We start from the raw sequence: 13,926 nt of genomic DNA on the forward strand, positions 1-13,926 counted from the left end.
TGCATAAGATTGTCTGTTTAGACCAAAGACCATATTATATGTGCACGGCGCCACCTGCTGGTAAGTAGTGCAAAAGTCAAATTTGAGTGCCTTCACAAATGCAATGGAGCCTATAAACAAGAGAAACTGCCATACTTTTTGTGGAGGATGACAGTAAATATTGAGCTTTGTGTGGTGATGAGACACCAACATACTAAATATATCTGTCTAATAAAATGCCTGCACAAGAAAAGCAATATAACGGTGTTTGTGTGAACCAAAGAGGAAATACTCATCAGATAGCTGCATGCTCGATTTTTTTTTTTTACCAGATTGGGGCAGGACGAAAAAAGTAAAAAACAAAAATCTAATGGTTTGGAGGACAGGGGGAGGAGGGAGGAGGGATGAGAGGGAAGGAGAGGGAACAAGAGAACACAAAAGATTCATAAAACTAAAGCAGTTGTGGAAGACAGCACAGGTTGTGAGTATAAGTTAATTATGCTTCATTTTACCTATTTTCCTCTATTTTCACATGCAGGATATCTCACATCCAAAAATATCAATGGAAGGATATTTACTATTGATGAGATGTAAACAGAATCTATATTTCATTGTGGAGTGATTTGCGCTTGCATGCAGAGTTCAGTGAGTAAAAGCGGTGATCAACATGCCTCTCTCACAAACAGATCAACAGAGCCACCGAGTTAAACAAGACAAACCACAGTTTCAATTCAGTAATTGCAAACGTGTGACTGGGATCATCAACTAAAACTAACAATGCTCAGAGGGACTTTGTGATGATTGTACAGCTGGAAAGCAGTAATATGTTGTATGAAAAGAAAGCTGGAAAAGAATGTGCGACTGTATCAGAGGAGGGGCGGGGGGGAGGCTCAAATAGGGCACAAGAAAACACATTCTTTTGAGAGAGCTCACGTCTTGGACTCCAAAGTTACACTGACACATCACGAGAGGAATGATGCAGGGCGGAGAGAGGGAAGAGACGGAGCGAAGGCAAGGAGAAAAACACACAATTGTTGTCAGAGGAAAAAAAAAATGTTGTGTGTCATTTAAAAAAAAAAAAAAAACTCTCTCTGACAGTTGCCTCCTGTACTACTTTATCTAGCTGATCACAAGCAGTCCAAGTCTACATAAATAAAGTGTAGGACAGACTATTCCACAGCAAAATGCCATCACGCTCCTCTATAACGATGGAAACTACTCTGTGTTTTTCAGCTGGAGCAAAACCTTGGGGAAAACATTACAGTGATCTGGGAGCATTTATATGCAATGAGATAAAAGGAAACAGCAACAGCAACAAAAATCCTGAGTGAGGATATTGAACAGTTCCACTCTGTGAAATCATCCTGACTCTTTTCCTCTTCGGTTTTCCTCCAGCCTCATAAAAGCTCAAACTCTGACAAGTTGAAAGAATGGGCGGCCTTCCAGTGGTCCTGCTCCTCTGCAGTTTCCACGGTAACGCTGCCAAACAGGACACACAAATCATCTTGTTTAACTACGGTTGAGTCGCTGTGTTTGTTTTTATGCTGTGAAACACTCCCCTCATGTGGTTTCTGTTCCACAGCGCTCACAGCTGTAGCCCAAGACCAGCAGACCGGTAATACTCTTCTCCTAAAAGTCACACGTTTAGATCAGCTGCATGGCATCCGTCAGTCTGTGAGTCGTTGCAATGGGTCACTTGTATTTTCCCAATCTGATCTTGTTTTCTCTGCTTCTTTTAGAGAGTACTGATGCACTTGGGAGCCTTTTGCCGGACAGTGAGTGACAGCAGATTGGAGATGACCTCTGACACATGCTTCATCTTGTCATTGCGGTTGGTCCAATTTCAATATGTCTTGTCTCTCCGGTCTCTGCAGACTGTAGGGAGGAGATGTATCCTTGCACCAGGATGTACTCGGTCCACCGGCCCATCAAGAGATGTATCGGTGCTCTTTGTCTCTACAGGTGGTCTGCAATGTTTCTACAAAACACCAGTTCTAATTGAGCAATTTAGGCCACATGGAGAATTACTTTTATAAGTTAGCAATTAATTTGCCGTATTCTAGCTTCATGTGTTTCTTAAAACACACATGAAGTAGTACGGAGATCAGAAGTGGAGAAAGTACTCTCACCCTAACAATGTTAAAATGTACCTTAAAAAGTTAAAGTCATTGAGTACTAAAAAGAAAAGTAAACACATGCATGCTTAGTTTTTATATATAGTCAGGACTGTGCAGGGTTTTATTAAATATGATACTCCTGGTCAGGTTAGGTATACAACCCTCAAATGTCCTCAGATTTCAATTCAGCTGTTGCTAAAACACAGTTAAGAGCAGCGGCCAAACCTGAAACACAGGAAAAAATGTGAAATAAGCCAACACTGTTCTAGCGTTGGCAGGAAACAGTGAAAATTGAAGCCTCTCTTGCTTATAATAAAAAGCCGATTGAAGAAATCAATTTGGGGCCTTTATGTCCTAGCATATTAACAATGTAAGCTAAATGTACCACCAGAATAGCACCCGTCAGTGTTGTGATGAAATGGATTATTAGATGGTGTTTACCTCAATCGCTACAGCTCTCATGTGATCTCCCGTTTCTGACGCAGCCTTTCTCGTGTCTACGTGATCAACAACGAGGTCTGTACGAGGACCGTGTGCGAGCAGGACGAGCATCGGAAAGGTGAGAAGCTCTGCAAGTAAGACAAGCTTGTGGAGACGTGATCATACACGTACAGAAATTATCTGTGTTTTGCACATTACAGCCGAACTGTGCAGAGAGTTGTCCGGGTGGCCCAGGCGTGTTGAGAGGTCATCTAATAGGAAACGCTGTCGCAATCGCCATAGCAACCCCAAAACCTGGGCAAACAAGGCCTGATGGGGCCCAGGATGGAGATGTGACCACCTGGGAGGATGGAGCCTCTCTTAGAGACACAAACCAGGGACGTCATCATAAAAACAGCCCATAACACCGTAAATCCACCACTCAACACCTAGGGCTGTCTTTTTCTTTCACACATACGCACGTGTGTGCAGAGTCATATCTATGTCTTCTGTGTCTGAATATGGAAGCTCATTTCAGTTGTGTGTTTTTAATATGTCTTCTATCGTTTACAATCCATTTAAGGTACTATAGTAATGGGCCTATAGCAGCACTGAGTCATTTCATTGTACAAAGAACGACCCAATCGGTGTACTTCATAATACAATCCAGTATTATATGCACTAATGTAACCACAAAAGAAACATATACAACCACATTTGTTCATGAGTTATTTGTTTAATGAGTTGTTATTTTTCGCTCTGTTTATTCAGGAGAAAAAAATAAATAAAATTAAAGTGATGGCCACTGAGTGATATTTTTATGTTTTCCTTTGCATATACATACACATATACAGTTTGAATAACAAGTCACATTTGGGAGAGATGCATATAATTTAAACAGTAAACAAACATTGACAAACATTGTTTAGAGCGTTACACTCACACAATCTATGTGTGCTCCAATCAATATCCATCATCATCATCATCATCATACCACATGTGACATCAGTGCAACATATTCCATCTCTCTGTATATGACTATATAACAACAAAACACTGCATCAAACAAACTAGCTTGGTCCCAGGTTGCATTCGTCCGCATCAGAATACCTTTAACGACGTTACAGCTCAGCATGGAATTGAAGTTCACAGTTAAAACTCAGTTTGTACAACATGCTGTGATTGAGGTCTGCGACCGGACCACCTTCTCATAAAGAATTAAGGAGATGACATACGGGACAGTTCAAAAACACAGACCTATTCATTGAGGAGGAGAGAGGTCGTGACCTAAATGACTCACCAGTCGCAGCTTTAACAGCTGAGTAAAGATGACTTAACAAGGACTAAACCTCCTCTGTTTCTCCTTGAGACAAAGATAAAAGTGCTTGAAGCCTCCATTTCTTTCGCCAACACCCTATCACATCAATTATTCCTATTTCGCACTGCTTTACACTTACAACATTGCCAAGGACCCATCCCCGGTGAAATATGTGTTCAACAGCTGCAGCTCAATTTGACATCTCTCATAATAATGCTGTAGAGCCACTAGAGGGCGCTGGAGAGCACAACTAATCTGTAAATCAGCTTCTTTCAAGTAAAAATCCTTGTGTGGTAAACTCTTAGCCTACACTGCTGTTCAAAAGTTTGAGATCACCTGCCAAGAAAGTTGGATTTGTGACAGTTTATGTCATGATTTTAGGTTGTCCTCTTTACAAATAACTGTTATTTTGTATGAAAAGTTAGCAAAAAATGTCTTTTTTTTTTTGGTACGCTGTACAATTATTCAAGAAGACTGACAACTGAAAAGGGCAGAAAGAGACAAAGATCCATCTGAGCAACAGTTGAAGATGATTTTATGTCTGAATCATACTCTATTTATCCCTTTGAAAATAGTCATTATTGAATATAACAGAATAGGTGACTCCAAACCTTCGAACAGCAGTGTAAGTCTATTTAAACAATCCGAGTGTTCAACGAGACTTTATGCGTTACCAACTACAGACAGACTCGACTGCCAGTCAGTGCATATAGTGAGTCCCACTGCTGGGGAGAAAAACTAAGCTACAGAACACACAGGTGACAACACCAATGACAAGAATTACAAACTACTGACAATATATACATTGAAAATAAATATTTTTCTGTACAGAAAATGCATTCATTATCCTATTTTATTAGATGTAGTCATCATCAGATGTTTCAAATGATGTCTCCCTTGCTCGTATTTCTAGTATGTATACGATAGAAATCAGCAAATAAAACATGAAATGGAAAATGGGCAAAAGCCAAATTCAAACAAGGAAAATGGAAAACAAGAGAGGGGAGATACAGAAGGAGAGGGACCAGGATCCTCATGGGGATGGAGAGCATGATGGCCTAAATTAAGACTGGACTGTGAGGTCTGAGTGGATCTCTGGTGAAGACCAAAAGCCAAGAGAACTAAAATAGAACAAACTGGTAAAGGGGGTTACCCTGCTTGGCAGGGAGAGAAACAGCACCCTATAACGGGGGGAAAAAAAAAAAAAAAGGTGCTTCATACATTTACAGAGAGAGCTGGAAGAGGGAGAAAAACAAAGTGTACCCCTTCTCACTTCGGGGACACAGAGTCAAAGTCTCCCCACAGGTCAGAGCTGGCTGTCGTGGTGGAGTCGGAGTTTGAGTTACTGGCATCCAGATCAAAAAAACAACCTGGTGGTTAGAAACAGAAACATCATGCATCTCTGAAATGGTAACGGAACTATAGATGTCTGATGTGATGGTTTGTTCCTAAACAAGACAATTTCTATCTTAAGAGTAATTCCACCCATTATGAAGTCTGGAAATGATGTTATGTTGCAAGACAAATAAACATACAGCGCTATCCTACCCAATGGTATCTAAACATACAGAGTTTTAATATTTATTTGATACTCAATGGAGGTCAACGGGATTTCATTTGTGCAACTAAAACCAATAAAATGTTACATTAGAAATTCGCAAGCAATGAGTCTTTCATGAGCCTCCAATGTACTCTGGATAATCCACACAGCTTATCATTTACAACATTATCATGAGTTGTATTTAGTATAGAGTCGTTCCAATGAAAACTGTCTGCGGATTATCCTGATAAATAATCATATTTAATGGAAGACAAATTCCATTACTTTACAACTGGAGTCTATCCGTCATAGTTTTGGCTTGTGTTGCTAACATTGCACTCACCACTTTCATTGTAAAGACTGTGGATACATGCGCTCCACTGGAAACCGCTTTACAACAGTCCCCAATGGTGCCAAGGAAATACAAGCTTTCAACATCGGAATAACTTTCCTCCGACCGTTAACATGAAAGTTCATTCTGGATGACTTCCGAGGTTTCACTCTGCGCCCCACTGGACATAAAACCGCTGCACCGGGCGACAACAACCTGCAGGAGGACGTGGAAGCAACGCTGCAACGCGATGAATCCTTCGGGCCATAATGTTAAAAGTTGAACCTTCTTTTAGACTTTTAGACAGATCTCTACATTTAGAGATGAGATCGGGTTGAGCTCTCGCCAGTCAGTGGGGAGAACAATGTGCGGCTTACTGATAGATATGTTAGACAAAACAACAACAATGTGTCTCCAAATTGTATAATCTCATGATATTGAGAATGACAACACATTTTTCCCACTGTTTCTCACACACACACACACACACACACACACACACACACACACACACACACACACACACACACACACACACACACACACACACACACACACACACACACACACACACACACACACACACACACACACACACACACACACACGATCTTGATGCATCTATTTCCAAGTTATGAGAAAACAAAACCCGGCAGACTGTAATTACAGTAGATGGATGCAGGGCCGTGCCTCACTGTGAACAATACACGTCAACTTGATGAACACTACGCCAAGCACAAGCTTTGACTCGCAGTCATAAGCGGAGCAACCGCAGATCAGTTTCCAACTCAATCACAATTTAAAACCCAACCAATTCAATAGAAAACAGCCCAAATCATAAGCTTCCCTGAAAAAAAACCTGAAAACCCGTACAGGCCAATTATAAAACCTGTTACAAGCATACAGATCATCATATCTGCATCAAATAACCAAAAGATAAAATGTTAGATAAATAGACAAAGACTGCCGTCAGACCACCAAATACACACATTGCCATGTCAATGTCGATGAAGTCGAGGTGAGTATGTCCCCCCTTCTCCCTAACGATTAACGATTGCTTGATAACTCATGACAATCAAATATTTCTCAAATTAAAGAAGGCCAGAATATGACCGGCGGAATTAGATATTTGAGCTTCAGAGCATAAAATAACAGCTTGTTGGAAACGTCCCCAACTGACCAATTCTTGTCAGTCTGCTTAACATTATTTGACCTGACAAACTTAAATCAAAAGCAGCACATCTGAAAAAGTGAAAGCTCAATCACGCAACAGATACGGGAGAAGAAACGAGCTGCGCAGTAAAGAAATTGAAGAGCCACGAAACTGATGGCTAAAACTACACACTGTGCACAGATTTGGCAATTACCAAACCAACTTTGTTCTGAACAGACAAATGCAAAAGTAATGTTTGCATTTTGAAACACAAAACTGCAAATTTAAAAAACACACTGCTCGGTCCAGCACTAAGCATGATGGGAAATGGGGGCCACAATATTTAAGTACAAAGGCTTGTTTTGATCCAAGTAAGACGCAGAGCTCTTACTTCTGATTATTTGATTCTGAGATTGTGGATAATAAAATAGACTACACTAACGCAGGCTGAGCAGGAACAACAATTAGTCTTCATTAAACTTGAATTGAGGATACGAAGAAATCCGTCAGAATGTTAGATTAAGTTGTTGTTGAACTCAATGTTTACCGTCTGCATCACTGATGTTTACCGTCTGCATCACTGCCTTTGAGGCTGTCGCATTACTGCTGTGTAAAAATGGCCAATGCTGGTTTTAAGTGCAATCTACATGTTTACATGTTACATTGGTGCTCATCTTGTCCTGGCCACAGGCAGAGACGCACGGCGGGCCTTGGGGTATGACCCTGTCGGCTTTCCATACTGTAGTGTTTGTATTAATTACCTACCAGTGTCACTTCCTCCTGCAGATGGCTGTGTGTTATGATTGGTAGATCTGGCAGAAGGAGGTGGGGCTAACTTGCCCCCAGGAGGCGGTGGAAGAAGCCCAAATCCACCTGAACTCTGCGGGCGAGACCTGTCCCTCTTTTTTGATTGCTGGAAAAGGTTAAAAAAATCTGCATGAGTGTGTGTGCACGCGTGCGTGCGTGTGTGTGTGTGTGTGTGTGAGTGTGTGTGTCATGGTGCTGCAGAAGAAAACACAGCATAGGAGAAAGTTAAAATATGTTAAATAGTTGTATACATTTGGGAGGTTTACTCGTCAAACTGTAACCATGTTTGCTGTTCCACTATTGTTCCAACCCTATAACAATTAAATTGAATGACAATAAGGTTACCCCTATATTGAGAGTGATAGTCTGTCCTTCTTTGAAGCCCAGGTCCAGTTTTGGGGTTGTGTCTGGCTCCTGCGCCTGCTTCTTAAACTCATCTTCCTGTTTCACCCACCTGGGAAAAAAACAAGATGATTACAAGATAGTTTAATAAACTAGAATAAATAAATTCACTCCCGAAGGGGTTATGATTCATGACAGACGATGAAGCAGCTGCATACTTGAAGTGGTCCTGAAGAGCCACATTGAAGTCAAAGGCATCGCCTCGGTCTCCAAATCCGATGCCTATGAACGCACTGCGGCCTGCGAGAGGAATGAACACAACAAACACAACAAAGAGTAGAGATCAGTAAGGGATGTGCAAGTTATGACAAACAAAACACACTAAACCCGGCAGCTTTTCACAATACTCTCCACACTATAATTAAACCGTTTAATTGGCGTTCAAACGTGTTCTAAATTATTAGCACATTTACCAAATATTTATAGCTTAGCAACAAACTGTTTACCCACCGTTGTCATCCTGGATGCGGAGCACAAAGTAACGGCTTGAGTCACTCACTGTTTCCACTGTGATGCCAGGGTACTCGTCCACTGGTGCTTGGGCAAACAGCTCCCCTGTAGGTTAGAACACAAGAAATATGTTTGTTTTATTTTTGGCAAAATAGCCCAATGGGGAATTTGGATCATGAGGAGATCTATTTCACATTTACTTAGCCAAATCTCAACAAAGATACGTCTGGATTTAAAAACAGGGGCAACAATTAAATGTGTGGCTGATGCTTGTAAAGATTATATAGCATTTTTAGTATAAAAGTATAATCTGGACAACAAGCATGCCAATACCTGAAAAGCCCTGGCACAGACAAGACAGAGATTATCACCCTGTTTGCTCCAAAATAAACGGCATGCTTGGATGTGGGCTGGGTCACCTTGGAATAGATGAGTAACAGAAAAGGGGATGGCGAACACAGTGAAATGATTTACAACAGCGCCCAGTAAACAATGACACCGCTCTGTCTGCTTCCTCCTCACCAGAGATTTTGTCTTCCAATTTCACGTAGGCCACTTTGCCCCGGGCCGTCACACGCATGCGTCCTGTCCAGTCGGGAGCATCCAGCTTCCAATCTGCAGCCCTGGGACACACACACACACACACACACACACACACACACACACACACACACACACACACACACACACACACACACACACACACACACACACACACACACACACACACACACACACACACACACACACACACACACACACACACACACACACACACACACACACACACACACACACACACACACACACACACACACACACACACACACACACACACACACACACACACACACACACACACACACACACACACACACACACACACACACACACACACACACACACACACACACACACACACACACACACACACACACACACACACACACACACACACACACACACACACACACAGGGAGATGTAGTGTGATGCGGGTGACAGCGGTTTATTGAGACGCATGCGTCTGTTATGATTCATCCTAACACTCAGACCCACTGTAGTTCTATTTTGGCTATTGTCTATGCAGAATGTGACTAAGGCATTAGACCTAAGGCTGCTATATTACATCATCACCCTTACTCGCTGTACATATGGTCACTGGTAACCAATCGTGCATCTCATGGTGCTACTGTCTGGTTGGTGTGATGTCCACTACGATGCAGGTGGAGCACCCAGACAATGCAGTGTGGGATAAACAATTCAATGGCAGCCTTTTCCAACTACACGACAGCTTTCCTGCATGGCCACGTACAAGCTCACGAGAGCCGTCTGACGGGACACCGCTGTCTTTCAGTTTGATTAATCACGTGACAGCCCTCTGTCATCGTGCAGCGTCGACCCTGCTGAAGTGTCCTTGAGCAAGACTTCTCTGCAGCTGCAGGGATGCTGCGCTGCTTATTCGGTTACCACCTGCTACTTTAAGGTCAGACACGCACGATGGGAATCTGTGTGGCACAATAACGTGTCATTAATGCTGACGCCGCTGAAAGTGGTTTCCAGCATCGTGAGCGGTGTGTATCCTCCGTGCCATTGGCCGACAGCATCACACCAACACACGGACGCGGAGCCATCTCGTCCCCGTTCGGTGGGTGCAAAGCCCAACCGTTGGTTACGTATCTCCCACGATGACCTTGTAAATACACAGCAAAAACAACCAGCCCCCACCTCCCCCCACAAAAAAAAAACACCACCGCTGTTGCTTGCGAGATTATGGGATGAGCTCAGTTGGTAGTGTAGGTCGCCGAGGCAACGGCACCGAATGGCTGCAGCTCGTGCACGCGGGCCGCCGCCGCCGCCGCTCACTCACCTGATGGCCCGGTTGGAGGCTCTCGGTGGGATTCGGTAAACACAGACTTCAGGTTTGACACAGAGGACCGACTCGTACTCAGCCTGACCCTCGGTCGCCATCTTGACTTTTACTCAGTCGGTGCACGCCGGCGGTGGTGGTGGTGACGGTGAGTGGCGCGTCCGTGCGGCGTTAACGGCTCGGTACCGTAATAGACGGTGTGTTTGCGCAACTTGTTTGCGCTACTCCTTAAAGGGGCATTCCCCAGATCTTAAGGTTAGTTTACTCATCATGAAGCGTAGCCTACGACTGAGCCTGTGTCCAGTCAAGGGAAATTACTCAAGTGACATCAAATGAGTATGTGTGGGTTGGGCTCAGAGACTGTGAGAAAACGTACACAAGTGTTTTTACCTGAAGTTTGGAAGAAGTAATTAGCATTTACCCGACAGAAACATAAAGTGTTAACATGTACAACACCTCTGCAGTCTCACTTGCATTATTTCTAATGGCCACCAGGGGGCGACTCTTAAAAAAGTTTAAAAAAAAGAAGAAGTCAGATTGTATAGAAGTCTATGAAAAAAAGGGCCGTACTTCACTTGATTTATTACCTCATGTTTTAAGTCTGCTGCAATACTGTATGATGTTATTTTAGTAAATGGTGGTCCCATGAAGCCTGGTACACTTTAGGGCGTGGCAGCCTTGTGATTGGCTGGTGCTTCCACGGTGTTGTCCAGTCTGGGTTTTGTCAGAGTTGTTGTCTTCTCCCTCTTTTGTCACTTATGGTTGCAAAAATATCTATACATCAACAACACAAAATGGTCTTATTGTTTTATTTCATATATCCATATTGTAACAGGATAAGCAAGCAGCAGCTAACGTTACAAGCCTTGCCATAACTTACGCTATTTTTCTCAGTTTTTCTCATTCTCAGTGTCAGCAGTTGTCGTGATGGACCAATGCCAACATTTATTTTTCACTACAGATGTAATAATAGACCTAATTCTAACACCTGAGGAGGTCAGATGTATTGTTCACAGTCCAAGAAGCTTGAAGGCATCCCTTAAATCTTCTGTTTCACAAGGCTGAGAAAGAAAGAAAACATATCAGATATATTCTTTAATCATTATTGGTTCGACTGACCCCTTTTAATTGAAAAGAAACATGAAGTCTGGGAAATCTTCTACCTGGAGGATGCGGTTGAGTTTTCTGGCTAGGCGAACAGAGTTTGGGTGCAGCTCTTTCCAGGCCTTGAAGTTGCTTTTCTTGCGATCCACAAAGGTCTGCCAGCAATAGAAGAAGTCTGAAAAGTGAGAGGAAAAAAGTTCTAAATGATCAAATTGTTGACATCCAGAGAGCAACCATGATAAGTCACACAATGGATTTTTAGGTGGAATTTGGCTCGCTTAACTTTCCAGTTGTTTCTGGCTCTTGAATTACACATCGCTCTCTCTTTATATCTCAACCACATACACACCAATTTATGCCTCCACCTTTGTAACTCATGACTGTGATCTGCACGCCAGCTTTTTTCAGCATTCTCAGGCCGTCTCTTTCCCGGCTGTCCTCCAGGTCACAGAAGTAAAGGCGAGAGACAAAGATCCTGAGGCGAAGGTTGGGCGTCCGGCTGAGGAACTGGGACAAACTGATGGAGCAGTTTACGCAGGGAGACCAGGAGCAGAACCAGGTGATGGAGTAACTGAGCCTCTTCTCTCCGGTGCCTCCGCAACCCCACAAACCAGGGCACAAGGCTCCCAGGTAGCGTAGGAACAACAGCTATAAAGACATAAGAGAACAGGAAACAATCTGATGCCCTATTTTCACTTGTTATACTCCCCTGAACAGGCGCCTCTCACATGCTTCCCCATCTTGACCGACATTACGTACCTCTACATGGCAGCCGCTGCGATTGCGGAGGTGTCCAAAGTCAAAGGATAAGGAGTCTGGCCCCACTCGCCTCTTCACTACAAAGCAGAGGTAAGTCTCATGTCGGCCCCTTGCCCAGCGCATGTTCTTGTAATGGTAGATGAACTTTTTTTGGGGCAAAAGCACACTGAGACAAAGGAAGAAAAGGTTCCCTTTTTATTTGCCAATGACATGTGGGCAACTTCGATAATATCTGAAGACCAGATCCATTTCCAAAAATGTGGCGCTCTGATTTTACCAGTCAACATTTCATCAGTAAGAATGCCATTCTCAAAAATGTTGCTGTTCTGTGAATCGTGACAAATAACCTTAGTATTATTCAGAAATGTTATGCCAGGAAAGTCTGAGAAGACTGTTCAGAAACTCAGGAAATTACAATTTAACGTATTGTTAGTCGGATGATTCACACATGAATTCAAGTTTGAATCCTAATAAGTTAGCACAATAAACTCACGTCAAACCTGTGGTTAACAATATGTGAGTGATGGACATTCAGAAGACGACTAACATTCACTGCTTTTTTTCTCACTCTCAGTTTCACAACTTTTAGCGAAACTAGGATAGTTATTCATTAATATGGAAAACCTCAATTGATATTTGATAGTGTTTGTGTGTCATGCAAAGAAATCTGAAAAGCATACATCGTATAAATAGAATATATCCATTTTGCTCACCTGTCTAGCTTTGTTATCATTTTGAAAGACGCGCTTTGCTTTGTCACTCAGCGGGCGAGTAAATGGAGGTAAATGACAAAGATCGAAAGTGTGTGCGTGTGTGTGTGTTTGTTTGTGTGTGTGTGTGTGTGTGTGTGTGTGTGTGTGTGTGTGTTTTGGGGGGTTAAAAGGAGGGAACTGAGAACATATACCTCTAAACTTAAACATCCTGCATACAGAGGCAGCTTCTGTTTGGCCGGACAGATTTTTCAAAGTAAGTTCAGGGGGCGTGATACTAAAGAGATGGATGGGTAAAGTTGTGTTGCTGCAAAAACAGTTGAAGCTATAAATAAAGTACTCATATTTTTTCGTTTTTTTAACATTTCTTTTTACATTAGTTCACATAGTGATTGAAGTGAAACCCTTCTTTTGATACAAAGCCATTAAGGCATTTTATTGGGGAGGCAGTTTATGCTACAAACATTTTACTAAACAATCAGAGTGACCACACATGAGAGGAGGGCTGTTTGACGTGATTTGTAACCTTTGGAGTTTTTCATAGACGTCAGTAAACTGAGTAAACTGGCTGGAACTTTCCGAACACTAAAGACTCTTATAGTCTCGAGCTTTAATTTCCCCCAATCCTTAAGTAAAAACCTCCAGATACCATCTCACCTTGATCCACAATCCCGTCCTGCTATTCAGGCTTTTCCACCTAGCTAGCCCCCCTCCCCCCACTTCCTCTGGGCCCCAAGATTTGGTGGAGCCATAGGCGTTGCCTGACCTCGAAGGCCCGGACACCTACTTCGTCCTCTGATCTGGGTTTTCCCAAACTGTGTCAGGCTGGAAGCAGAACTGTAATCGACCTCCCTCACCCTACGCGTGTGCTGGACCGGCCGGCCAGCTGACCGACCACAGTGGATAAATCTCACTCATGGGCCTTTGAACCATCAGATGCTGTCATCCTTCCTTGCCAAATCAGGACG

At 42.9% G+C, this 13,926-nt stretch overlaps 3 protein-coding genes and 1 long non-coding RNA gene across 5 annotated transcripts; 2 read left to right on the forward strand and 2 right to left on the reverse strand.

The window, feature by feature from the left end:
• The first annotated feature begins 394 nt into the window (after positions 1-394).
• mfap5 (microfibril associated protein 5) lies at positions 395-2,869 on the forward strand. Of its 2 annotated transcripts, none has more exons than XM_034553721.1 (7): positions 395-460; positions 1,375-1,452; positions 1,562-1,594; positions 1,719-1,754; positions 1,854-1,941; positions 2,582-2,655; positions 2,738-2,869. In XM_034553721.1, the coding sequence occupies exons 2-7, from the start codon at positions 1,410-1,412 to the stop codon at positions 2,848-2,850; spliced, it is 387 nt and encodes a 128-aa protein (XP_034409612.1). In that variant the 5' UTR covers positions 395-460; positions 1,375-1,409; the 3' UTR covers positions 2,851-2,869. The 2 variants fall into 2 exon arrangements, with proteins under 2 accessions (XP_034409612.1, XP_034409613.1); XM_034553722.1 differs by having other exon boundaries at positions 431-457.
• A 369-nt stretch (positions 2,870-3,238) lies between these two features.
• LOC117745414 (adaptin ear-binding coat-associated protein 1-like) lies at positions 3,239-10,680 on the reverse strand. Its single transcript, XM_034553719.1, has 7 exons — positions 10,386-10,680; positions 9,040-9,140; positions 8,518-8,622; positions 8,226-8,307; positions 8,011-8,119; positions 7,624-7,771; positions 3,239-5,204 (listed from the first exon to the last, which is right to left on the reverse strand). The coding sequence occupies exons 1-7, from the start codon at positions 10,484-10,486 to the stop codon at positions 5,104-5,106; spliced, it is 747 nt and encodes a 248-aa protein (XP_034409610.1). The 5' UTR covers positions 10,487-10,680; the 3' UTR covers positions 3,239-5,103.
• LOC117745417 lies at positions 10,324-12,394 on the forward strand. The gene is made up of 3 exons (XR_004611233.1): positions 10,324-10,533; positions 11,934-12,119; positions 12,207-12,394. It is a non-coding gene; the product is annotated as an uncharacterized LOC117745417 (long non-coding RNA).
• On the reverse strand, positions 11,213-13,069 carry aicda (activation-induced cytidine deaminase). The gene is made up of 5 exons (XM_034553720.1): positions 12,962-13,069; positions 12,249-12,414; positions 11,855-12,137; positions 11,549-11,664; positions 11,213-11,446 (listed from the first exon to the last, which is right to left on the reverse strand). The coding sequence occupies exons 1-5, from the start codon at positions 12,979-12,981 to the stop codon at positions 11,396-11,398; spliced, it is 636 nt and encodes a 211-aa protein (XP_034409611.1). The 5' UTR covers positions 12,982-13,069; the 3' UTR covers positions 11,213-11,395.
• Between the last annotated feature and the right edge of the window lie 857 nt (positions 13,070-13,926).

This window comes from Cyclopterus lumpus, chromosome 16, assembly GCF_009769545.1.
Source record: "Cyclopterus lumpus isolate fCycLum1 chromosome 16, fCycLum1.pri, whole genome shotgun sequence".
Taxonomy (NCBI): domain Eukaryota; kingdom Metazoa; phylum Chordata; class Actinopteri; order Perciformes; family Cyclopteridae; genus Cyclopterus; species Cyclopterus lumpus.